The sequence below is a fragment of the Xiphophorus couchianus genome, chromosome 2 (genome assembly GCF_001444195.1).
Source record: "Xiphophorus couchianus chromosome 2, X_couchianus-1.0, whole genome shotgun sequence".
Lineage (NCBI taxonomy): Eukaryota > Metazoa > Chordata > Actinopteri > Cyprinodontiformes > Poeciliidae > Xiphophorus > Xiphophorus couchianus.
Genome location: NC_040229.1, coordinates 25,585,762 through 25,613,668, shown reverse-complemented (window position 1 = coordinate 25,613,668; position 27,907 = coordinate 25,585,762). Strand labels below are relative to the sequence as shown.

The 27,907-nt window shown below is 38.9% G+C and overlaps 1 protein-coding gene across 1 annotated transcript in view; it reads right to left on the bottom strand.

The window, feature by feature from the left end:
* LOC114135212 (PDZ domain-containing RING finger protein 4) overlaps nt 1-27,907 on the bottom strand; it is a 59,452-nt gene that overhangs the window by 20,262 nt on the left and 11,283 nt on the right. Inside the window, exons 2-3 of the mRNA XM_028002288.1 lie at nt 3,529-3,782; nt 670-772 (exon numbers count right to left, since the gene is read on the bottom strand). Coding sequence (XP_027858089.1) covers nt 670-772; nt 3,529-3,782 — 357 coding nt within the window. The remainder of the gene's footprint in view (nt 1-669; nt 773-3,528; nt 3,783-27,907) is intronic.

The window sequence follows — 27,907 nt, the reverse complement described above, 5'->3', positions numbered from 1 at the left end:
ACTAAAACTTTTAACATGTGATGTCAAAAGTGTGGCTTCAGCTTCTTATGTATGAAATCACAAATACGAGTTCAATAAAAGACAGAATTGTCCATGATTATGTTGTGTCCATTAACATTAAACTATGTAAGGTTCAAAATTCCCAGGGTTATTATATCAACTCTTTTAGTCTTTATCATTTTTGCTGTTAGTAAGTAAAGCAAGGTTGACCTCAGTTGCCTTCCACCAAACACTTCAGCAAAAACTAACAAGATTTAGATGAAAATATGTTCATTGTTACAATGACCCAGTCAAAGTCCAGACCTAAATACAATTGAGTTCCTGCGGCAAGCCTTGGAAACTGATGCTTATAAACGCTCTCTGTCCAATCTGACTGAGATTGGTCTATTTTGCAAAGACACAACTTGGAACAACTTTGATCTCTAGTTGTGCTAAAGTTGCTGAAAGCATAGAGCTAATATGTAGCTCTCTAAACATGTTTCCTTTTCCTTTCGCATCAGTATTTGGAGCTACTTTGTGACGGTCTGTCACTATGATTCCAACAAAAACAAAAAACCCACTGAACTTTGGGGTCACTGTAAAGCGTAACAAGGTTACAATTGCTTTTGCAATTGTTTCTTAGTAAAAACACAACACTCTTTAGCAGTCACGTCAGATTTCAGCTCTTACCTCGTACTCAAACTCCTCCATTCTGTCTCCGTCAGCTGGGACGGGGGAGAGGTAGTCGGTACCTTCGTAGTAATCTTGGTCCATTGTATGAAGGGAATGACAGCTGTCAGAGGAAAAGGAGACGGAGAGAAAGAGGTGGCAAGACAGAAAGGCAGGAAGAGACAAAAAAGACAGCGGTAGGTTAAGATTTTAACACTGGTGGGATAATTTTCCTTGATTTTCTTTCAAGACATTACTCAAGCTCAAAGCCTTAAAGTGACAACATTTTGTCGCTTTTGTCTCAGCCAGAGAAGGCAGAATAAAAGATCTGTGGAAGGCTTTTCCTGGACGTGACAAAAGCGCAGCCTCTTGTTAATAACAGCATATCCGCACTCTGTAATTTGCTTCATGCTCTTGACAGACAAACCCCCTCCAGACTGTATGGTGTAATTCTATTATCCCTCCTTCAGTCAATTTACAAAACTCTATTGTAGGGGTTCTAACAGAATGTGTGGCCGCCACACAGCATAACGACTGCAGACAAATAATAACCTAAAAAAAAAAGACGAATCTTTGAAATACGGCAAGTGATGTGTCCTGTTAAGACGCCAGCCTGTTTATTAAGTTGAAACCTATAAAAGTCTGAATTCTTCCTGCGGCAGTGGGAGAAAGCGTCAAAAAAAAAAAAAGTACAATTACAATTTTACAATGTAGCCTCAACACATGATGCCAACTATTTATATGCATCTATAAAATCTATAAAATCAGCTGTTTATTGGATGATGCACCTGAGCTCAGGAGCCGAGGAAGGAAATGTCAGCTTTATGGGAAACATTGATTAAGTTTGGACTCGGCCGGCGGCTGTTGCTTTTAGTTGCCTATTTTTTTTTTAATTGGCCATTTACTTTAATCACCCTGTAAACCTTACCTAGGTTCAAATTGAACCTCTAAGCAGAACCGATTATGGCCGGATGCCCCTCTGGGGAATTCCGGCTTTACGATATGTACATAAATCCATAATGTTTTTGAGCAGCTCATGTATACTAGCTTTATAGCGCGCAGCACTGATCATATTGCTGAATTTTATTGATCTTTTCACACAGATGGAGAATCCATCTGGGCTTTTATCTCTAGATATTTAACAAAGTCCCAGATTACAAATGATGTCAAAAACTTTACTATGCTCGGAATTAATTATCTCCTAAGCCTGATGCAAATTGAACTGTAATTTTCCAGACTTCCTCTGCTATCGTATTGTTGTGTTCCCTGGAGGTGAAACCTAGATATTCCTTTATTCTCAGTGTTGCTTTTTCAGAGCGTTCTGCTCCTGTGAGGTGAACCAAAAATAAGCTTCTTTTTTTTAAATTACAAAGCCTGAACATTGAACCAGTTTCTTTGTTGTTTATGAGAAAAAATCTCCTGTTGATACTTGAAGATGCCTTCACAATATTCAGCTGCTGGTTAACAAATACAAAAGGACAAAACTTTGAGTAGACGGACCCAACTTATTTTATACCTAAAGGTTTATTGTATGTTAGAAACATGACAACGCAGTCTGCTGACCAACTGTCTTTTCTTAGCTAATTAAACACATTTCTTGTTACTTCTTGTGTTTTGTTGGTGAAGGAAGACGTGAAGGATGTTAACAGACTCATTCATCACGTAGATCTGTATCCGGTAAAGTCGTTATTACATATATCTGAATTTCTTCCCATCTGTAACTCTAGTCACGCAAACACTGGTGTTTCTCCTTCATGGCTTGCTGATGCCTTTTCCTACTGTTTTCCATTCTTAATTATAGGCAGTCACAGCCAAAGTCAAAACAAGGACACAACAACAATTTGTTTTTTTCTCCTCAGTCTGGCAGTCAACCAATTTTTTTTTTTTCAATTAAATAAAAATGAAATGAACCGTAAGTCAAAGTTATAGTAAGAAATCGGTGAAGATCTGTAGATGTGAGAAAAAAGGAGCTTTTCTTTAGTCGTTGCATAAATGTTAAGGAACAAAACAAACAAGCAAAAAAAAGTTGCAGTGTGTTGCAAAAGTATTCACTCTAAAACCTCCTCACATTTTCTCATGTCAAACCTGAAAACATCAGTGTTTTATTGAGCTCTTATTTGGTCAAAACAGTGGATAACTGTGAAGTTGAAGAAGAAGAAGAAAGATAAATGGTTTCGATTGATTTTTTAACTGATAAAAATCAAAAGAATATTCCATGTGTTTTTTATTGGCTTGATGTAGCATGTACCATCTCTCACTGCAAGTCTTATAAGATACAGTATATCTCTGATAGCTTTGCTCACATACAAAGTGGGATTATTGTGCATTGTTCTTTACAAATAAGCTCAGGCTCAATTGTAGATTTTGCTTTATATTTTCAGATCTTCAGATCACGATCCTAACAGTACTCCATAACATTTCAAATGGCAGAATTTTTGTTTTATAAGCTAATCATGTTTTCAGCTTTCTCCCTGACCTGTCTGTTTTTCTCCTTGGTCTTTATGAAGCTGAATGTTCACCAATATTCTCTAACAAACCTCAGAGGCCTTTGCAAAAAAAAAAGAAAAAGAAAGCTGGATTCATACTGAGAACACATCACCCACACTGAGACATAAATTACTAAATGGGTTATGTTTAAAGGAACTAGTTGCACCGGACAACTTTACAAAATTACGCTAACAGTCACATTTTCCAAAAACGATAATTTCTTTCCCTTCTATTGTGCAGGTTTGTCCTAAATTATATCAGCAAACCACAAAAAATTCTAAACTAATTCAATAGAAATATGTTGCTGTAAATACGTGGAAGTATTTATTTATTTTTTTGCAAAGACGCTGCGAAATAAAAATAAGCACCCACATGTCCATGGATAGTACATACCTGTCAGAGAGCAGGAAGGGACAGACGTCAGGCACAGGAGGGGTTGAAGGCCGGAGCTTTGCCAGCGCCATGATGTGTTCAAAGGTGATGTCGGTCTGAGTGCACACATCCACCACATGGATTTCCTGAGGGGGGCCGTGGGGGCGGCCGCTCGGGGTACGCCTGATGACCTGCACCACGACGGGGTCCCTCGCAGCTCGGAAGGCCTCCACAGTCTCATCGTGGCTGGATTTGGACAACTCCTTCCCATTCACCTGAAGGCGGAGTAGAAAGAGACAAAAAAAAAAAAGAAGCTTTTATTTTGACTCAGATGCCACACGAGAGGTTGGAATCAAACTCTTCGCCAAGTGTGATCGAAGCATCATTTTGCATCGTTTTCTCCACTAGAACTTTACAGTTGTATAATTAGTCTCTGTAAAGTATCATCAACGGACAACCAAAGGGAAATCTTCACCTGCTCAATACACTTACAAAACAGAGTTGAATGCAACGTTATCAGAGGATTAAATTGAAGACCCAAACGGCGTCTGTTCACTCATTCCACCTCGTCTCCACAAAAACGAACGGGGCTTTTCAGTCAGATTGAAAACCATTTGCGCTGCAGCTGGCTCACATAAAAAAAAATCATAGCTTCATTTAGCCCAGTAATTTCTCTGAAGGCGAAACCACGAATGTGGAATACCTCGGGAGAGTTCGCCTTAGAAGAATTGCTGAAAGCAGAGATTATAATTTAGATAACCAAAAAAAGTAAGTCATAGGCAGCGTAATTATAGATAGTGCTCGATTTAAATGCGCCTTTGGAGCAGAGCATTTTCATCACATGGCAAGGTGAAGAATCTTAAAAAAAAAAAAAAAACAGCTAAAGAAAACGTTTATATTCGCATTCATCAAGTGAAGAAACAGAGGGGCACAGCTGCGGAAAACTCAAAATCAGCAGTGCCGCAAGGCAAGGATCTAAAAACTCTTTAAGACAGATCATCTTAGCAGAAATAAAAGCACATCGCCTCACTCTTACTAAAACAAAATGACCTAAATTCAGACGCAGTCAGCAGACAGAGAAACCAGAGGGGAACTCTTACAGAGGAGCTTTGTGTATCTTAGAGTTGAGAAATCCCACCATTAATCCTCCGTTCGTGGCTGTCACAAAAAAATAAACACATCTGAGTGATTTAAACCAGGTGAGAAATGGCTCAGTATGTTTTAAAACATCCCAGCATAAATGATCTCTAGATCCCAGCTCAACAGGAGCCGTTTCCACATCAAATCCAGTCAATGCAGGTCATTTTCAACCATGACCAGCTCTGGAGCCACTAATCAATCAGTATTGATTAGTTAAACTGTCTTCATGTCTATTAGTGCCAACAAGTTATTATGTTTTGATAGATAAAAATTTCAAACATGAGATGCAGACTGCCAGATTTCCTCGTCTGTATTTTAGACAAAGAGCTTCAGACTAAAAGATCTTATTTTGAAAATCCAAACATTTGCCAGAAAACACTTTTTTTTCCCAGTTTGTGAGCCTAAATACTCCTGTTTCAGTTTAAATCATTTTCATTATTAAAAGAAAGTTAAGTTGTATTATATTCACAATCTTTGTAGCTTGTTGTTTGGTATAGATTTGTGTGTGCAATTTGTCTACAATGACTTGGACTACCTATATTTTTTTATCTCGAGTGAAAATACTTAAATCACTGACAAAATTTGGCTTTCCGAAACATTACACCAATAGTCTTTCATTTATTAAACTGTAAATGAGAACTACAAATTTAATAGTTATAAAAAAAATTTTTTTCACACTTACAATAATATAAGGGTTATCTATATTCACCTTTTTATTAAAAAAGAGATCACCTTACTATAAAACCCGAATGACGAGTTAAAGAAAAATTACAGATCAAAAATGGGCGTTCAGTGGAGAGTAAACACTCTAAAAATACAAAGACTAGGTATCTGAACAAAAAATGTAGTTAAAAAAAAATGGACTTCCTTGAAATGAGATACAGTATGATAAACATAAGAGGCCCCAGATCCTTGGGGACCACAAGTAATGGGACTCTGGCAATGTTTGACTTCAGCAGTATAAAGTGAGTCTGACCAGCGAGGAATAAAAGAAAATAAAGACTAAAGTTGTCCTTAAATATGATAACATACTAGACAAGTTACATTAGCTGTAGCATTTTATCACGTTTATTATATTTTTCCAACTTCCTAAAGCTGAATCTCCAGTGACCCACTGCTCTTCAAGCCTGACTGTCACTGTATTGCGCTACAGCTGGCCACTGTGGTCCTTGAGCAAATCTCTGATAGAAATGAGTGAACCAGTTGGAGGGCAGCTACAACCAGAAGCGGAAACAGGTGCGGGACTGATTTATGAGCCATTACATCACACTGACAAAAGCCTGTAATGTACATTTTTCACTCCTGGATGGCGGAGCTGCGACTCACATGTAGGACTGGAGACAGTGACCCAGTCGGCATGCAGCCTAAAACGAACAGGAGAGGCAGGAGACAGGGAGGCTAGTTGGAGACACTAGCGGTGTCTACAGGACTCAAACTGCTGGGAAATCCAAAGGTTTTGGGTTCAAATCCAGCTTCCTCCTGTCACATGTGAATGCCTGTCACCCCATGTATCAGTGAAGTACTTTATGAAAACAAAGATATTTATGAAGTTAGTCAATTTACTATTTAGCAAAACAAACAAAAAAAATCATTATAGAAATTGGTTAATTGTCAGTAGTTTTGTTTGAGTTGGGTATTCTCATTCCTGCTACACAGTGCGTGTTTTTTCGGCTTTTCTTTCAGTGCCCTCTCTCGCGTCCCCCAGAGACTCGGTGATGATCTGCTCGGAACATTTTATTTTCTGAGCTGTAACCGCGCTCGTGTAGACCTCCTTTAGATCTAGTTGTGCTCTGACCTGCGTCCGTGCCTCCCGAGGTGACCTTTGCTCGCGGTGAAGTTGCATTAATCACCTGTGTGGGAGATAAACTGGGTCAACAGCACTCCAGTGGAACTGCGGGGCAATTTAGAGGAAAAAAAAAAGTGCAGTTGCATGCCCTCTCTCCTCCTCCCTCATTCGCTTTCATTCTACCTTATTTTCTGGCAACTCAGCAGGTATTAAAAACTGCTGCATCTATTTTAGATTTAAGTAGTGCATTAAAGAAACATGGAGCACTATAATAATTAGCTTTGACTGTCCCTCTTTTTCTCTTTTTTTTTTGCGTTTCTCCTGCTCCGCAGCCTAATCCTACGGCGCCTGGCTTGCTGGAAACAAAGGAGTCAGAGCAGACAAATGAGCCAGCCTATGGCTTATGACAGACCCCAAGAAAAATGATCACATTTCCCAGCTCTCCCTCTGGTCCTGACTGTCCGGTCCAGCCTCCTCCTCCTGCTTCTCCAAGCCTCACCGCTCAGGAATCATGGAAACCGACAACCGCAAGAAAACCAGCAAGCGTAAAGGAGAACAGCGGGGAGAAGGAGTGACAGTTTGTTTTGGTTCTTTTGGGGGTTTTTTTATTTTTTTTACTGATTTTCAATTAATCCAGATGGAATAGTTAATCCCAAATAATAACAGAAATATTAAGTAGTTTTATGTACTGTATGAATGTCTTTGCCATCCTCGTTTTGCCCCGTAAATTGAAATAAACCTTGGCAAGATGTTAGGATATACAGACACGATGGCTTCAAATTTGAAGTCAGGTTCATAGCAATCTTTCATCTTTCAATCTTTTCATCCAAGTTTCTGTCTTTCCCATTACCAACATCTCATCGGTTAAAGGGGCAGTTCAGACTAAAACATTTTAAGCTCTTTTAAGTCTTACCTCAGTTCTGATCTTATTGGCATTTGAATTTTGCGTAGTTTCAGATAAACTGGTCCTGGAAGCTGACGCTACGGGGCAATCGGGGAGGGATCAAGCAAACACTTCAGTCCCTGAAACGCCACAGCCATTATTACATAGTAGCAAATATACAAGACGGAAAATTATAAAACAAAATCTTAAAACAAATAGTAAATTACTCAGTAAGTACTACATAATTTAAGAACCCCTGAGAATTTAGATGCTGAGAACAAAAGTGGAAAACACAGGCACTGTTCGATGAAATGTTTTTGTCTGATATTAAAGATGGAACAAACCGTCTCCAGGAGTTCAGATACTTTGAATTAAGTCTGCAAAGTATTCCAAGAAACGATGGGCAGCAAAACTGAATCGTCAGAAATCAGGGCCACGCTGTGAAAACCGCTCAGCCATAGAGGGAACAAATTCCAGTGATAAGTTAAGGTACAGCCTGTAAAAAGCATTAAAGCACGCCGATAGACTGATTTGGTGGAGGTATTCACAGAACATCACCATAATTAAGTCATGGTAAAAAAAAAAAAGAAAAAAGTAGTTGATACAGAGGGTTTACAGACCCTGCAACAGCAGGAGGATTTGATTCAGAGGAAGATTCACCCTTCATCTATGGACCAAATCAGCAAGGTACGTTCAAACAAACATCTTCATCCAGCATAAGACCCAGATACAACCAGACAGACTTTATCAGATTTTCATGGGTCGATGTAATTAACATAGTAATTCACGCATTTAAGAAAATGTCATTAATTGTTCTTTCTGTATTAGAGTGAAGAAGGGAAGCAATAAAGTAGGTCATCATCAGCATAGAACAGACCCTGGCTTGTCATATCCTAATCATCCCTCTAAAACGGCGAAATAGCGTTGCAAATACCAAAATACATGCTGTATTCATGGAAACAATTTGGCGAACAGAATCATTCGCAACAAATTATTGAGCAGCTGCAGCCGTCAGCAGGTCCAACGCAGCTGCTTCATGTCCCTAACTGCTCCATATGCACAGAGTCAATGTGAATTATCTTAGCGGTTTGCAAGCCAACAATGACAGACACTCAGGAGAGATCATTTGTTCAACAATCAGGATGGGAGTCGATCAGGTAAATGTGAATTTGGGAGGGAAATGGGACGCCGGGATGGGGATCCTGGATCAAGACACATCTGCTGGCTGCTTGTATGGGAATATGCAGCAGCTGTTGCCAGGAGAGAAATGTGTTTTCATTGAAAGCCCCCCGGGACGAACACCAGCTTCCCAACAACAAACACAAAAAACCAGCTTAGCGGAGTGTAACAGAAGAATCAAGCCACTTTTCCTCAGTCAGTTATTTTCCTCAGCTGCCAAAAAATATTTAGAACCATGTTGTTGGGACAGATGAGAGAAACGAGTCTTGGTTCTTGTAAATGTCTAGCAAAAGTTAGAGATGGGCTTTTTTCTCTGAACAACAAACCCCAGTTTGGCAAAAGTCGCTTTCGTTTCCAATCAATGCGCCCATACTTCCAGGCTGCTGTTGCCTGCAGCTCAACGCGGTGCCGGTGATGCTCCTCGCCTCCGTTTCGTCTCATCATTTATCCTGCAGGTAGGAAGACAGGCAGAGTGGAACAAACAAGAAGCAGCTTTGTGCTTTTCTTCAGGTGCCTTCTTTATCACTGCTGCTGTCTCATCAACCGCTGCCGTCCTATCAATATCGCCAGCGACCCCGGAGGGGGAAGAATGTAGTGATGGCGGCTGGAAAGTACAGTTCGTTTATCTGTTAACATGACAACTTCAGCCACATTCGACGTGGCCAGAGCTGCTTCTACGTGGCAGAGGGGACAGACACCGCCGACAGCATCTGCGGGATCACAGATAGAAGTGATTCATTTACTTCTTCTGCGAGGAGAGCAAGCCAGCCTCAGGCAGTAGACAGTAATAGTCCATTTAGCGCCATGCCTCCAAAATAACTGCATGCTGCACCTTCTGGTTTACATGTAGCCCTTTGAGTCTTAATGAATTTGCTTTTGTCTTTTGAATTTAAAGTTTATGACTCAAGGCTAACTTTTGTTTAGCCTTTAGTGCCGTGTAAAGGTGGTAAACCTCTGTTACAGACAGCCCTACTGGATCTGCTGAGCGCCGTCACCTGCTGGTTTGAGTGGCAGCCTGCAGAGATGCAAGTGTGTACAAGCAGATGGAGAAAGTTAAATATGTAGGTCATCCAGCGCCGGGAGTGCTGCGCTTACAGCTGCCAGTTGGCGGTTCTGATCCAGGGCCTCATCTTTTGGGAAAAGACAACATGACCCCTCACTTTCGGGGTCTTCTCAGCTGTGCAGAGCACCTCAGATGGACTCGTTGAGAGATGATGTCAGAGTGTTAGGGTTGCATTTTTCCCCCCTTCACTTCCATCCCACCAGCGTTTCTTTCTTTCGCTTGCTTGATTAGCTCTTTTCTGCTGAACTTCCTCTATGATTGTGTGGGTTTGAATCTGATTTACCTTTAGACACACACACACACAAAAAGGTAAAAATTATGTCTAGAATAGAAGATATTTAGCTTGACAAGCGCCAACGTGACCAGCAGGTCCGGAACACAAAAATGTGATCTTTTTCTGATCATTGAACACACCATATGTTGTAGTCTGTTGTACTTTTTACCCCTTCTGTCCTTCCCATTACCTCTTTGTTCTTCCTGAAATTCATCGCTGTTGGTCGTTGCTCGAAATCTTTCTCTCAACAAAATCTTTTGATGCATGCTGTCTAAGAGAGGATTTTGATTTCTCATCTCTCGTCTTGAATAAGCTTCCATCCATGTTGATAAAGTACCTATAAATAAATAAATAAATAAATAAAATAACCAGAGTAGAGTTTCAAAATCCACTCTTAAAATGGAACCATGTGCTATTAAATACAATAACTACAATCTGCACTATGTCCTAGTAAAAACAAACAAACAAAAACAAAGTAGAAATTGCTGCCAAGGTGTGTGCTTGGGGATGCTTGGGGTGATGCTGAGAGCTAATGCACACAAACATAATACTTTTGTTGAAAAGAGGAGCGCTTTAGCAGAGGCTACACTGGATTTTTGTGAGGGGAACTTTTATGCAAACCACAGTGCAGACAGTAGTGTGGAGGACCTTGACTTTCAGTTAATCTAAGATTCTGCAGAGAAGGAGCTCTGATAAAATCAACCAATCAAGTTTATTTGTATAGCACATTTCAGCAGCAAGGTGCTTCACATAACAAAAACAACAAAAAAATAAAAAATAAAAAACTATAAAGAAAACAACATGCATGAATTGTAAAGGAGATCTCCAATTTGTATTGGTTCTCTGTTAAATCGAAAGTAGAATTTCTTTTAAAAGTTAAACTCCATCTAACATAAAATATCAGACTGTTCCATAAGTTCCCAAAAGAGCACTTCAACTTGCAGACTTCAGGTTTGCCAGCATAGTTCCTAGAGTTCATAAAAGTAGAATGGTAGGCTGCTATCAGATTTTTGTGCTTTAAGGCTAGTCTTAGCTTCTTATATTTAAAAACCTGTAATTAGAGTAAAACTGAGCTACCTCGATTCTAACGCGGCTTGTCCTGCAAGACACACAGTCTGTTATTTTCTCTCCTGCCACTCTCTATTTATGCAGCATTTGCTCTGATCGTCACCGTTTACTCTTGTCCGTTTGTTTTCAATTTGTAGAACGCCTGCATGTGCTGGAGTTTCCATGTTTCTATGTGTCTGTATTCTGTCCAGCTGGTCCCAGCAGATGGTCTGGGTCCGCTGGAGGTCCCCTCCAGTTGAAAGAGAACACTTCCTCTCTGTTGCTGCCTCGTGCAAACCCAGCACACATGATCGTCTTAATTTGACTGTCATTTGTTACACTTTGGTATTATGATCTGATTACACGATCAGGAAATGACAGGGATTGTTGTTATAGGACGCTTTCAATTGAATTGCCAAGAGATGGCAGTTTTTGTGAAGTGATATTAGAAATGTAATTGTTAATGAAAAATGTTTGTTATTTTTCATGATAATGAATAATACCATGAAAATGGGATAAAAAGCATGAGCATTTTTTGTCTTTGAGCTGGATTTCTTCTTCTTCTTCTATTTTATATAACACAAAAATGCCCCCTGACCCCCTACAGCTTTACTCTATTTTAATGTACATCCTTTTTAATTAAAATTACACAAAGAGGCCACAGTCATTTGACAAATTCAGGGACATTCAGTTAATTTTGCACAACAACAACAGACACAATGTTCAAATAAACAAACAGAATATAGGTAAGCAGCATGCAGTGACTCATAAAACATTTCTGCCACAAAGTTTAATTTATTTTATGGGGATTATCTGTGATAGAACAACAACAATGTGAGTGAAGCAGAAGTTATACATTTTATTCGCCCCCCAGGTAGATTTAGGATTAGAGTAATCTCCGTTTTACCAACATGTTTCTTCTGTCTATAAATTATATTAACATTCAGGAGCGGGCCAGCCAGACTTAAGTCTGGACTCTGGATGTAAAGGACTGATGTGGAGGGATGTAATGAATGGAAAGGAGGATAAATCCTTAAAACACTGAAGGAAACAAAAGTTGTTCAAAGGTTGGCCATGAAGGGTTTGACAGCTCTAATGGCAATAAACATTTTCCACTGATTATTGCAAAACATATACACAATTTGAAACATGGTAGTTTTTCACCATCTAAAAACTGCCAAACTATTTTTCTCAAAATCATTTTTTTTGTTGTTTATACTAATTAGCCTTCAATTTAATCTTATTTCCTTTTAGAATGAAAATCGTTTTCAGTCTAAATCTGCCAGGAGTATTAATAATTTTGAGCTCAGCTGTATTTGAGCGCAGCAGGACCAACGACACTTGTGTTTAGTTTCAGGGCTGTTGATCAGTAATTTAAGCATTCTGATGCTTAAATTACCGTAACACAGAAAACGCATCTTATTTTGGTACAGACTTCAACTACAGCAACAAAAACAGTTGGTCCGTTTTAGATTTGGTTTTCTCAGCTGAATCTTTGCAACAATAGAAGAGAACTAATGATCTGCCTACAGCAGTTCTGTTTACCGACACCTAACTGGAGTCTGAATGAAGAACAGCGTCCGCCTGCTGCAGTTTTGCTCTCCACGTGTGAAAATGAATTAGCATTTTCATCTACGAAAGCTACATACAGGCAAGAATAAAGTTATTTACACGAGAAATGGAATTAAACACTCCCCAGGGAGTCTCCCAATGTGAGAGAGATGGGATTCAATGTGAACACGACTTGTACCTCACACTCAGTAAAAGAATGGATTGAGTTACTCTTTACACCCAAATGTCTCATTTCAATAATAAGTGTCAGAATAAAATACAGGCTGAGGTCTGCTGCAGTACAGCCCTTATGACTGCATAAATCACTCCTCGACAGTCACTGTTACTGTCCCAGTGACTCTGGCAACGCTCCAGTGACATGAAACAGAAAGAGAGTGCAGGAATGCCACGAGGGAAATCTGAAAATCACCTCAACATCTCTACATAAACCAATGCACAGGCCTCCTTTAACCCCTCCAACCACATAAAACACACCCCACAAGGCCCCCTGGGTTATCGTTCACATTAAAAGGGCCAACGTGCCGCTGCCGAGGTTTAATGCCCGCAGAACATTTGATGAATTCTGCCAATTTTCCTCTCTGAGCACCAATCTTGTGTGGAGCACTCCCTTTATTGCAAAACTCGCTCAAAGTGTATCACCCCTTTCAACATGCTCTGAAATTCATCGGGTGCCTTTTTATGCGTGTTTATTATCCAATCTCTTGCTGTGATCGTTCAGCACAAGGACGGCTATTTTAGGAGGACAAAGGCAGAGGAGGTCCCACACACCAGCTATCCTCTCTGCGTTTCGTCGAGCAGCCGAGGTGGTAAAGAAAGAATCGTTTAATGATTCACTGCTGCCTCATATTTTATGATTAGCATTTTTTTTGTATTTTATTGCCATAATCAAACTGTAGATCTGCTTGCTCTACTACCTGTTACCCTGGTACTAAAAATGTCCTCATCCGTAAAGACAAAGTTATGAACAATCTGTCTGTTCGCAACAAACAGGAACACAGAGAATTTTGATTTGCACAAAGGTCAAAGGTTCACTCTGCATACGCCTCTCGTTTTTATTGTTCTAGCTCCTCGTCTCATCGGAAAGCGGGCCACCAATGAGAGCAGAAATCAGCTACTAATGTCCTCATAATTACCCAAGGAGGAAGCTACCACCTCATCTAATTGCTGAGTTTTCAGAAGGTGATGGTCAGATTATAAACAAACTCACACGTGTTAATGGATATGACCTGATAAAGAGCATGGTTATGAAATCATTCTATGGACTATATAGAACTGCCATGTAGAACTGACTATATGAAAATGCCGTGGCTGCCAAGATGGACGGCAGATATTTCCCCTTAATGTCCAGTCGATTAACTACAGACCTGTGATCTAAAGTGGAAAGTATTCACACCATTTTGTGTTTTATCACAAAAGAATCCAGAACTTCGGTCTATTTCATTGGGATTATACTTGTTAAAAAAGGGCACTTAATCCTAAAACATTTTCACAAAAATAATCTGAAAAGTGCGTTATGCAAAATCAGCCTCGTTTGTTGTTAAAATTAGAGCTTCATGTCTTCGCTTATCCAGTGTTGCTTATCTAGAAACTAAAGATTTGTGCAAGTACTTCTTTAAGGAATAACTCCAGTTCAGTCAGAATGGACGTCTGTTAACATCCATAGCTGGGTTTGTATCACATTTTCTCAGTAGGATTTAGGCATGGACTTTGACTGGGCCATCCTAGCACATGGATGTGCTTTGATCTAAGCCATTCAAGTGTAATTCTGACTGGTCAGGGTCATCATCTTGCTGAAAGGTGAAATACAGTCTCCATTAGTTTGCAGCTTCTGGTTTTTTGGATTGTTTTTTTTCCCAGGATCACCCTGTATTTTTCTCCCTCTACCTTCCCATCAGCTTTGACCAAATCCCTTCTTTATCCCTCACTGCTCTCTGCTAGGTGTCACTGTCCACAGTTGCAGGTCTGAAAAGATCCAGATGTTTTGTTTTCTTGACATTGTTTGATAATAATGCATACTTCCCTCATCAATTTCAACTGATAGATTTACAATATTAATTCACTTTTTATATGATTTAATTGGTATCTTTACCATGAAACCATATTTTAACAAGTAAGTAATTTTCCTCTTTTTTTACTGGCAGCCATCCATGCTCAACAACATTATCCCCAAAGTATCATACTGCCACCACCAAGTTCCACTGCCATCATCTGACTAGAGCACCTTACAAATACTTTTTCCCACCTATGGTTTGTGATAAACATTATTTCTTATGGCTTTTTTCAATGTTAGGTTTTTAAATTTCCAATTTATGGATTGTTCAATGAATCATGGCCACTATCTGCTACATTGCAGTTGTCCCATTTCCATGATGGACTGAACATGACGCTGTGAGATGGTTAAAGCTTAGAGTATGATTTTATAACCCAGTTTTACTCCTTTTCCAAAAATAACACCACTACAAGCTGCATTAGAGATTAAGTTACTCAAAGATGTATTTCAAGATGATACACTGGATTTATTAAGAGGAAAAGAAGCTGAAAACAAATAGATTTCCCCTCCACTTCACAGTTATTCACTACAACACTGAAGTTTGTGATTGTAAAGAGAGAACATATAGAGACTCAAGGAGTGTGAACCACTAGAAACAAGTAAATAATCAACTTAAATCGATTCATTTCTCGCTTAGGGTTGGAAGAAGAGACTTTTTATGTTCTTTTGGGCTCCCATCCAAAGATTCAATCTTTTGATAGAACGCTGCATCTGCAGCCGTTTCCCCCCCATCTCCAGCTTTAGCTCCTGTTATGCTTATGATCACTTCTGCGTGAAATTACATCAGCAGAGTATTCCTATTTGATCGTAGATAATGCCTGGATGTGAGATGATTGCGTTAAAAGTCCTATTTTATCTGTTTTATGAGGTTCTGCAGCAAAGTTCTGAAAGAGGGAGGCAAGTTAATTAGCCAGTTCAAGGTTAATGATAGATGCAGGGTTTATTTAAAAAAAAAAAAAAAAGAGAGAGATTTACACCATGGACAGCTAATCTGAGTGCTTAACTTGAAAGATCTCTTAGAGGTAGTTCTTAGAGGTAGTTAATGTGTAAAGCGGGGAATCAAATTAGGAGGAAAATTTGCATTCGGTGGGGGGAAGTAACTTATAAATTAGCAGCTTTTTTAGTGATAACTGGTAATTGGTTTTTGGTGGGAGGGGGTGTTTGGATGATGCAGAGCAGAGCAGCAAAATGGCAAAGCTGGCATGAAAAGACATTGGAGTAACATTGCCATCCATTTGCTAACTGAACCAAATCACTTGGGTGCTTTGATAAAACGCCTCTTATGTGCTGGAAATAAGAAACAAAAGGAAGCCGTTCAACATTTTCAGCACACATAGAGATATTAAATAATAGAATTTATTGCACATTGGTAAAGCAATCCTTTCATAGACAGATTCAGTTTAATAATATATGATTGCGGATTGTAATTAATATTTCTTTCATTTTATGACAAGCCAACACATTAGCTTGATTACGGACAAGGCTTTAGTAAATTACTTTCTTTGTTTTGTTAACCTAGATAAATGTGTTCATATGCAAAGACAAATGTTTTATGCCGAATTGTCTGTAAATTCACAAGAAAATGTAAGGTAGCTGACACTGTCAGCAGGTAGCAGCAGAGATGGCATGAAGCACCAAGCCTGATCATAGTTTCTGTGCCTTACAGAGACACATTGGAAAGTGGCAATTTGTTTCCTTCACGTCTGATATTCTCATCCTGGCAGCGGAGGCAATTAACACTTGATAAGCGCTATTTACATAATGCCAAACACACTTAATTACTACAAAGGCTTCCCATCCGTTTCCCAAACACCTCTCTAACAGGATCTTTGTCTGTGGGGATGTGTGTGTGGGGGGTGTGTGTGTGTGTGTGTGATAGTGGCAGATTTGGGGAAACAGGGAGCAGGTGAGGTGGTGACGCACAGGGCTCTGACAGTGGAAACAATTAACAGCGGAGCTTTGAAAGGTCCATCAGGACCCCTGTAGCTGTCCACCGATCTGCCTGTTGAGCCAATAACAGCAGGTCAGCTAAGGTGGAGGGGTCAGGAACAGAAGAGAGGAAACAAAGTGAGAAGGACTGGAGCTAAACCTTAGCCTCCCAAAAAATTTAATTCCTACACCGCAAACTTCCTGGACAGATGTCATTTGGTCCGTGTAGTTATTGTTTTATTTCAGCAACTTTTCTCGAGTTCCTGAAATTACTCTGGCTGTTCAGAAACTCATCACCACAAACGATGAGGATGCTTGTTAGCACAAGAGCAAGCAGTTCTAATAATTTCTATCTATGTGACTCACTTTACTAGATCTCCAAGAGATTATAGATTTTCCTTTTGGCTAAGACAAACTGATTAGAGATGAAATCTGAAAATGTCTTCAGCGTTTATATTAGCAGTTGGCACATTTGGTACGCTTGACATTAGGGAGAGCCTTCCCTTAACTCAGAAATTTCTAAATGCATCTATAAATTTCAAAAAGGTTGAAAGTTTGAAAATATAAAATGCAGCAATTTTTCTGTATAATCAGATTTCAGCCGGCCGTCTGGGTCAACTCGCCTTCTTGTCAATTCAACAAAAACTCCATAAGGCACGCACAATTTGACATCCAATGAAAGATGGCTCCTTTCCTTACCTAAATGTCATGTAATGAAAAATGGAAAAGTACTAAATGGTGAAGAGAAGATATGAGCAGCAGCTGCCAAAGTCTAGCTCAGACTTTTAGAACTACATGTCTCTGTAGAACATAATTTTCTTTTTTTAAGGCAGAGACGAAGAGGTATTATATACTTTCCAGGCACACAGTGCAATTGTATACCACAATCAAGTAACTGTGTTACCTTCAGTTGTTTTTCAGAAATATAATTTACTATCGAGCCTCAAAAGGGTCATGAAGGCAATAAAAAAAAAAAAAGAAACTTTCTCTTGTGCACAAGAAAGTATCCAGCCCCGTTGTGCTGGTGGAGGGGAGAAAGTTTTCTCTCTTTTTTTGTTTTCTTCAATTTCCCTTTAGGTGCTCTGTAATTTACAGTGTATTCACAATATGCAAATGGCCATAGCTTTTCTATTAGTAAAATCTCTATAGCAGAAAATGCAGTTTTACCTGTACTACATTTCTAGAGCAGTAGCGTATCGGCTGGCCTTTTAATTGGAACTCTTTAGTAAAGCTTCTTCATTTGGGCAAGCTTGAGATGAGATGTATCAAATAAATAAACAGTTTTTTCCCACAGGTTGCATAGACATATTCCTGATTGATCTGCCATCAATATGATTTGAATAAATATGACAAACGTAGGACTTTCAATGTGCTTTTCTCGTGGTGGAATGTGGAACCGAAAGAGGAATTTATGTCCACGATAGTTGAATTAGCTTCTGATTTTGACCAGCTTGAAGTAAAACATCAAAACCATCACTAATCTGCAGCTGTCTTTCACACTGGAGGTAATACTTAGAGGGGTTTGTGTTTTTCCATCTTTTCAACAACACACACATAAAAATATATACATATTTTTTCCCTAGTTGTAAAGAGTTTAGTGTAGATAGTTAAACCTATTATCTTTAATGTTTTACATTAAACTTATGAAGATTTTTTATGCCATGTAAACATTTTGATGCAGTAAAGTTTTGTTTAGTGTTAATAGTACCCAAAGACAAGAAACTGATCTGCACTACTGTCTTTGTGATTTGACAAAGAACAACAGGAGTCCGGAAAGGTTTTTGTAGAGCGACTGGAATCACCTCACAAATGACAACAGCAAAAGTTTCTGAATGCAGGTGTCAGACAATAAAAGACATCACCTGTTGAAGTTGAAGGAAGTGCTTAGGTCAAAGACTGAAGAGATAAAGAGGGAGAACAGCATAAAAATATAAAAAGGTGTCCAAAAGCAAAGCCATTACTGCTCAAGGACCCACAGGAGTGAAAAAAAGATCAACCTTTCCCTCCCCAAAAAAAGAAAACGATAATCTGCCCAATTAAGGTGGCATTTCGGATGAGACGGTGATGAAGCCACTGATAATAATCTCATCCATGTAAAGTGCAATGGCACAATGCATGATTACGAGAAAGGACTTTATCTGAGAAGAGTGATCACAAGTGTAATCAATCTACATCACAGCTCCCCGTTGTGCCGTTCGTAGCACGGCAAAAGTGGCAGCAAGAGAGGAAGGGAGAATAAGGACGTTGGCGTCTGTAACTTCCTCTCTGCCTCCTTTGGCCTCACTCCTCTGCATGAGCTCCAGTCAATAAACAGCAAAGTGTGAGGAAATTGGATACAAGTCAGTGTTTGTTGCTGTGTCCTGATTGCACAGATGAAAGAGAGAAGATGGAAATGATATTCAAGGAAACGTACAATTTACTCAGTAAATATTGTGCCAGTACATTTGACAACAGACGTACGGTTTGAAAAGACGGGATCTTCACAGCAGAGTTTGATTAATCATTATTTACTTATCAAAGAGCTTACACTGATGAGTAACTGACGATTGCTTATTAATTTAAGCAAAGTTCAAACACTGCACGGAGAATGCTGTTGATTGATTCCAGGATAAAAGTAATTGAAAGATAATAGGTTGCTATGTCGTATTTATGAATATAATGGTAATTAACCTGAAATTATCTACCAGTAAAATCTTTGAAGTGTTTAATGACAAACTTCACTTACTGAAGTTTTTCCTTGTTTTTGTTTTGTTATACATAAAGGCTATTTCTGTTCTATTCTTTCTTGTTGGCTTGTACATGTAAAAATCTTTTTAAAAATAAAATAAAATAAATAACCTTGCGCAACCCTGATGTAAAATACTTTCATCTTATCAACTGTTTACTGTGGTAGAGAGAGTATTGAATCAAAAGGTAAAGTTTTGATCATGTCTTTCTACATTTGGACTCTAACTTTAGACATGAGATATAAATCATATTTGTAGATATAGACTGGATGCAAGCAGCTAAAGATGCTTCTTTTGAATTGTGGCTGTAGTCAGGTTTAAGTGTAAGATTAGGAGATTAATTCTCCGAGGGAGCTTGAAGCACAGCCACAGCTGTTCTGTATCGAGAGTAATCTGTGGAGATGTTCTCAAGCATTTGATCAGGATGTTTCCTGAGTGCCTGTCTTTGTCCCTGGACCAGACCCAGAACACATTCAAAGGACTTTTTAGGCCCAAGGACCTGGAAATAACTTTGGATCAAAACAGAATGAATTAGTGCTGCTTTGAAGACGGTTATCTGGATTTCCCTCCTGGGCCTGTTGCCTCTGTGGCCAGATAAGTGGAAAACAATGGCTGGATGAAAAAAAACAACAAAAAAAAACTGATATCTGAGTGTTTGATCACAGCTCTGAGCTAATTAAGGAAAACTTGTCGTTTCCAATCTCTGACACACTGCTATGATTGTCGAATTTGTGAAATAGTCAGATGTTACCAAGCAAAATAAAAACCCTGTTGCCAGCCAGTCCTTTCTGAATTTAACTTAAATCCAGAATGTGGATGTAATGAAACACCTGTCAAACTTGTTTATATGACCTGGAGCTTTGCACGGTAAATGAGCTATAACATTGCCTTGCTCTAGCTGCAGACTGCATTAATGAAAAAAAATAAATAAATAAGAAATAAGACCACCTGACAACTTTAATATATGCAAAAACAATCCAACAAACCAGTGTTGATTAAGAACACCTGGTGCTGCTGTTTTCTTGAAGAGCGCTCCCAGGGACGAGCGCGATGATTTACGCGGCGAGATTTCTGATTAATGACACCCGCCACAGCCCCAAGTTTCTCCAGAAGAGAGAATGAAAATGTGCTGATGAACATTACTGGTGCAGGTACTCCAAAACTGCACTTATTAGCTGGCACTTCGGAAATGTTGTGACGTTACGAGGAGTGTGCGAGCAATTGAAGTGAATCCACTGACTGTGTGAACAGAGAGGGGAATGTGGAAATAATATGCATGTGTGGAGGGTGGGCGGCTGGGGGGAGGGGGGTTCACACCGTCATGGGAACCATAAGCAGGGCACATATGTGATGACTGGGCTGTATGTTTGGTTCCTCCTACTCTCTGAGGCTCTGTGGGTGTAAAAAAAAGAAGATTCTTCATGCTTCTGATCATTCATTTACTCTCATTTCAGAGATAAGGAGGAGACGGCTGCAGCACCCCGCTGTGTTATGCGCTCACCGGTTCAATCTGAGGTAGATTTATTGTCTGACTGTAATGAATGCCGGAGCACACAGATTCCATTTTGCTTTACAAGGCTTTATTACTGCAATTGAAAGGCCGGAATTAAAGTTTTATCTGCTGTTAAGTGCCATCGCAGACGTGGAGGGGTTCCAGTAAGGCATTTACCCAAAACCCACATCTGGGCTGTGCTGACAGCTGCAGAGCCGTCATCTGTCCTGATGCACAGACAGGAACCCGAGTGTAATGTAGAGGAAGGGTAATGAAGCAGGTAGAATAAAGTGAACACTGAAGGAATATCAGAAGGGACAGCATGAGGTCCAAAAAAAAAAAAACATAAAAAAAAAAACAAAACAAGAGTGATAAACAATTGCCACTTTTCCACAACAGTCGCTTAATGCAGCATAATTTGCTCTGCTTCTCTGCTTGGGTTTTCATTTCTCCGCGCACGACTTCACCAAGATCCTATTAGGACTACAATGAAAATTTTAAGGCAGTTCACGTTATACATTATAGCAAAGTTGCAGCATCTGTTATCAGCATTACTTAGTGCATTTTTGTTTGCCCATGGAAAAAGCCGGTGTGCCCAAGGTGCATGTTGAATTATTAATATATTTGGAAAGTGTGCTTTCTAAGCTTTACAACGATTTCTAAACAATGGAAATCTGAAAATACATTCAAGAACGGCATCATCTCAGAGCTCAAACTGAGGAGTTCTCTCCTCTGACTGGTTTCTGGTAAATGACTACAAGAATTGTCTCACTGTTTTGATACCCTCTGGTTTTTCTAAATGCCAAAGGTCATTAAGACCAACTATTAGGGGTTAGGGTTGTTCTAAACTTTCTTATGCTAGAAAATCCTTTTTTATCTTTTGTTCATTACGTAAAAAACATAAAAACAATTGTTTTCCTGCTGCTGGTACAGTTGGCAGCACCGTTGCCTTGCGGCAAGAAGGTCCTGGGTTCAAATCCCACAGGAAGGAGCTTTTTGCCTGTAGTTTGCATGTTCTCTATTGTGCATGCATGGCTTATCTCTGGGTACTCTGGCTTCCTCCTACAGTCAAAAAGACATTACTGTTGGGTTGATTGGTTACCTATAGGTGGGTGAGTGTCTATGCATGCTTGTCCTGCGTAGCCTTATGATAAACTGGCTCTCCAGCATTTTCCTCTTGCCCAATGACTGGATACAGTGGGTACAGACAATCCACAGAAGATCCAGGAGCCAGATACATTTAACATGTTTCACTTCACCACTCAATCCTAATTTACCTCAAGTCAGTATGCTTTGATTTAGTTAACAGTAGAAAATAGGGAAATTAAAATGTATGGCAAATGGCAAAATAATAACTACAGCAATAAAACAAGTTAATTCTGGTGAGAGTTAAGCAAAACAAAGAATAAAATTACCCAGTAAAAGGGGAGAAGATGTGTTAAAGTCTAAAAGGACACTGAAGTGAACAGTATTTTAATCATACTATAAAGCCGCCGTCACTTTGCTGCTGTTACACCGGATATTCTCCACTGAGGGACAATGAAGGGTATTTCTATTCCATATTCTTCACAAATATTAGGTAATCTACATAAACCTGGTGAACTAAACTGGAAAAATGTTTTTTTGTTGTTTTTTGTTTTGTCAAACTCGCTGTTGTTCTCTTTCCAGACAGGACAACTTCACTAAAGGAATGGCAGCAGAAATAAAACGTTTGACAGAAATTCACAAAAAAGTAGCTTTTTCATGGAACATGGAACAGATTTCCCGAGGCAAAGTTAAATCAGAAAAAAAAAAAAAATCAACAGTTACAGATTACATTAAAAAAAAACTACATCTGGTTTACTTGGATCATATATTCCTGTCCATGAGTCAGTACAAAACAGTTTATTGTCACACCTTCAAAGTAATACTCACTTTCCTACATTTCCTAGTTAAACATTGTTTCACAATCGGCCTGATGCTTTTACGTTATAAAGCACTTTGAACTGCCTTGTTGCTGAAATGTGCTCTACAAATAAATTGAATTTAACTGAGTTACGGAGACAAATATACAAGCATGACAGCATAAACTCTCCCCACACAATATTGGAATCTAAATTAATTATATATTATTTATTCAAAATATTACCCTACTTGAACCCTGCTTTTAATGATTGTAGCTCTAATGCACATGCTTGATAATTGGATCTTATGAAATGTGACAGATCATACTCCTTCATAAAATTAATTCTGAGCAACATCCTGCTGGTAGGTACTAACTATTGGCAGATAATGAAATAAGGACTTTAAATCATCTGTGGTCAAAATGGGTAAAGGATGTCTCCAAATTAATACGGGCTTGGTAAAACTAGTCCCATGGCTGATGGATTCATTTCAAACCTGTAAAAGTCAAATACAAATACTCCAATAAATGATAAAGACACAAAAAGGCAAAAAGATTAAACGACCATTTCTCCACAAAACGTCTCCATCATAAACTCTCCCTCTTCAAAATGTGGCTTTATACCATCAAAGGTAACCCTGCGACTACTTTGGGAAAGTCGAAGTGCAAGGGCACAACAATCTGCCACAAATTATTTTTTAAGAAGGAATGAGACTTTCACTGACATTCCCCTTTAAGTCCATTTTTCTTGCCTTAAAAAGTAACTCCAACATCAGACATATAGCTATAGGTAAGGGAGTTAAGCACCAGTTAAATTGTACCAAAAGTCCTTTTGTTCCTGTTTTTAGAACAGTATGCAGTGTCAGGCGAGCGACTAGTTTTGTTTATACAGCAGCAGCAGCTTGGCAAAGAAGCACAGCTCCATGTGGAGCCAATGTAACACTAGAATGAGACCAAATGGCTCTCTCCATTGGAAAGCTGTGAGAAGGAAGCAAGAGGGGATTGGTGGAGGGCATCTGCTCAACATTTACCTAGCGATTTATAATTAGATAAGAGCAACTGCTCGACAGCAAAGCGTCTGTTCTGCTGTGATTTTTTAAAAAAAGTTTTAAGATTCGGCGACGAGAAGGTGAAAGTCTGAAGACGCAGACATTTAAAGATGCCAGCAAAATCTGAACCTCGAAGTAAATAAACACAAAACGTGTGTTGAATATTAAGTCTGCTGGCAGAGAGGAAGTTGGTTATGAAAAATGCTAATTGGTCCCACACAGCAGTGGGGCCAGCCTGTAAAAACCTGTCCACATCTGTCACTGTTGGGTTTCCATTCTAAATCTGCTTTGCACATTAAAACAAACACCCACAAATATCAGCTCAAACTGAGCAAATACAGCAGCGTGTGTTAAAACAGTCGTTCTCACCACAGAAATGTGCCACTAGTGTTAATGTAATTATCACACAAAATTTACTTTTAAACTCAGACAACAATATTGTTGTGCATCCCAGTCTTCTTTGTGTTAGTTGTTTAAATAATCTATGCCAGTAATTAGGTAATTTTAAAAAAATGATCTCTGGTTGACAAAGCAAAAAAGTTTTAAGTTTCTACACAGAAATTAGTTTAACACCTTTGTGTTAACACCATAGTCCTATATAACCATGATATTTTTACTCAAAGTCACTTTGTGATATCTCTACTCACCCTGTGATCACATATGTGAAACAAAATGCTAACATGTGCTCATAAATTCTAACAATACCAGTGGATGGTTTTGTAAGAATGTCCAAAGCCCTAACAAATAAACATGAACTGTCAAACGTGGCTACAATGTAGGAACTTACAAGGAATTGGAGCAACAAACTTCCATAAATTATACTGGTTTGTTCTGATTCTAATCGCAAGGAAATGAGAGAAAAGGAAGGAATAAAAATCGGCACAAATATTCAGCTACATTGACACAAAGTTCTTGGGTCAATGCAGGCCTTCTCCTAGGAAAACCATTTTCTGAAATTGGAGTTCCTATAAATCGCAGATCCACCTGGGGCCATCAGAGAGGATATGTGGGAGGACGGGGGGGAGTAAAGGTGCAGACTTGTCAAACATAACACAGAAAGGAAACCAAACTTCCTCAACTGTGGAGCTGCCAGATTCATTTTCATAGATTTTTTTCTGAGCAGTCAAGATAGTTTCCGACTCTGTCTTGAGATTTCCTCTCTCCCTAGAGCAGGCGAATTCAGTGCTGAGCCAGAAACCTATGTTATAGCAATAAAAGGCACTAAACTGATCACATAACTTAACCAGAAAAAAAAACACACGTAGGTAACTTCCTAATTCATTACAACGCCCAAATGAACAACACTCCTCAGGTAAAGAGAAATTGTCTATCCTCAACTCTGCTATTGATTAATTTACGAACAGCCTCTAATGATCTCAGTGTCTAAAAACAGACAATCCATTGATTACAAGTAAGATTCTCCCTTGGGCTCCTTCAGCTTTAAGCCCAGCCTTTGAGGAAAACCATGAAAATCAAATTCATCTCGTTAAACAGCTCTTACCATCAAATGGAGCCAATTTCACATCGATGAGGGTGAAGCAGTTCTCGAATCAAGCTGTGGGATTTCACTGCCGCCTTCCATATACCTGAGCATGTCTGCTCGATGACAGCAGTCACGCCAAGTTTACATTTGACAAGCAGTACGGAGAAACTGACATGGACCACTGACACTCTGAGTTAGTGATGTGCCAGTGACACTAATGGACTGGCACTCGGTGCCCTCTCTGACATTATGCTGTCTGAAGCCAAACCGTCCTGAACTGCGTCTCTGGTACAAGTGCATGAACCTCAACCCCGGAGGACGACCAAAAGAACGAGTTAAATTGGAAAACCATAGTTATGTTAAAATTTTTAAAATCTACATGTTTTGATGAATCATAGAGCATATGTTTGTAGATATATTGATGCAGTTCTTCACAAAGACAGTCATGTTGCAGGAGAAAAATTATGTCCCTTTTCCTACACTTTCGTACAGGTTTCTATTTCTAGGTAAAAAAAAAAAAAATATATATATATATATATATATATATACAAACTTCACTTCAAAATTTTCAAAATGTTTATTTAATGATTTACCTGACATTCTTTTTTTGTGTTGTGTTTTTGTAACCATGGTATCTAGACAAAATCCTGCAGGTACAGCAAAAGTCTCAATCGCTAGCGAAAGGTTTGAGCACACATTAAGGAAGTGTTTTTCATACAAGTTAAAACTGCACACTTTCATCTTCATTTTACCTATTGAACATAAATGGATATAAAATGAGATCAAATGATGGTAAAGTTATCTGAACTGTTATTTTATTTAAACTGATATATTGTTTATATGAGAGTAAATTTGTATCTGCAGCTTCATTGAGGGATGTGTAAGTATATAGATGCATGTGTGTGTATACATGTGTACATGCACGTGTATTTATGTATTTAATAAGTTACTATTGTGAATAATAATTTGTATGTAAACTTAGGAATGTGACTGGATAAGCCACTGCTTCTTCCTGTTTTCTCTTTGAACACCTTTTGTTTTGCGTTACAGATTATTTACATCATTATTTTTATGTTTTTTTCTCATGTTTCTATTTTGTTGAAATCTCAAATGCTCAGAACAAAAAAAAGAAAGAGAGAATAAAGAAAGAAAGTTGGTCACTCCACATGCCACAAAAGTAGTGAAATTACTTTAACAAACTATAAAAAGCAATTTTTAATTCTGCCATCTCATTATTTGTTGAACCTAAGGAAGCAGCTACTATTCAAGCTTTAAAGCTCCTAACTGCAGGCAGAAAATATAGAAATAATACTTAAGGAAAGGACAGGGTATTTAATGAAAATGTGTCAAAACCTAGTATAACTTAATACTTCATTTGTCAGCTGTGCCTTTCAGTGCAAATAAACGGATTCCTACATAATCCGCCTTTCTTTCTCTGCGCTTGAAGACGAGGCTCCCTGTCTGGGAAAATCTCCCATCATGCTGGTCTCATCTGAGAGCTCAGATGCCGGAACATGCGTTCATTAATCCGAGATTTGTCTTTCAGTTCTGCTTTTCTTCACCTGGACACTCCAGAACATCACCTGATTAGCAATTAAGCTAACTGAGAAATCAAACTAAACGTCACTCACTGGAAGGAAAACTATTTTAAGGGGTTTTATGATTTGCTCCTTTCTGATCATCCATACAAATCTGCATCGAGTTATCAGAAACCATAACTGCAACACACCACTACCATGCTCAAACAACAGATCAAGTCTCTTCCTGTTAGCTAAAGCATCAGATTAGAAGTCTCCCCTCAGTTTCTAAGCATTAGGTAATATTTCTTTTCCTTAACTCTCTGAAATGCTTCATCCCTTTTACTACTGTCTTCCCTTTGTGCATCAGGATATTTTCTCACATTTGAAATGTTAATAAATCTGTCTTTTGTTTCTTTCTCACCATTTCTTGTAATTTGTAATAGTATTAAACACAAGGCCACCACGACCTGAAAGGAAACCATTTTGGCAGGTAACGAATGTTGTTGGTACACAACATTCGTAATGGGCATGCAATGGGCAGGCCTTGCAATGCCTGCCCATTGCAAGCATTGCTAACATAAGGCACCATTCTTAGAATACATCTAAAAACTGTGAGCATGTGTTGCCCCCATGAAACCTTAGGATTCCAAAGGTGAGGTGAAAACACCTCCAGCATCGAATGACTCAATCCCCAAGTGCAACATTATGTTTCTGCACAAGAACGAAACAAAATATAGGGCACTGCGCTCGGCAGCTTTCCCCCTCTGCCAGTCTGCCTCATGGTGTTGAGACTCTGAGGAAGCAAGGCGGCATGTGAGAAGATCTGGATTGTGTAGGAGGTGCCGGGTTGACTGCAGCCCTGCGAGGGAGAAAACACGGTCACCGTTCCAAGATTCCAAAGATTGCATCTTCTTCTGACTGTGATCTTCTGTGAGAAGCTGTTTCACAGCAATGTGTTGTGCTGGTAGAAAAAAAAAGTTTATTCTCTATGAAATTATTATATTTATGGATGTGACCGATATGGTATAAGGATTTCTTTTAGCAATAATAAGGGCTCTTTTTCCATCGATTACTTATTTCAACCTCTCAAAAATCTTTTCCTATAGTTACTTACATTTACAATATGACTGGATTTTTAAATCAATTTCAGAAATCTATTTCAGCTCAGTTAAACTACATTTACACCACAGTGTCAGCTAAAGCTCACCATACATTGATGCTGGAAAATAACAGAGCCTCGTTTGAGGTTTTTTTTTTTTGTTTTTTTTTTTTAACAAAGCATCTGTGAGGCTTTCCAAATGCAGCTCATTAAAACTATAAGCTTT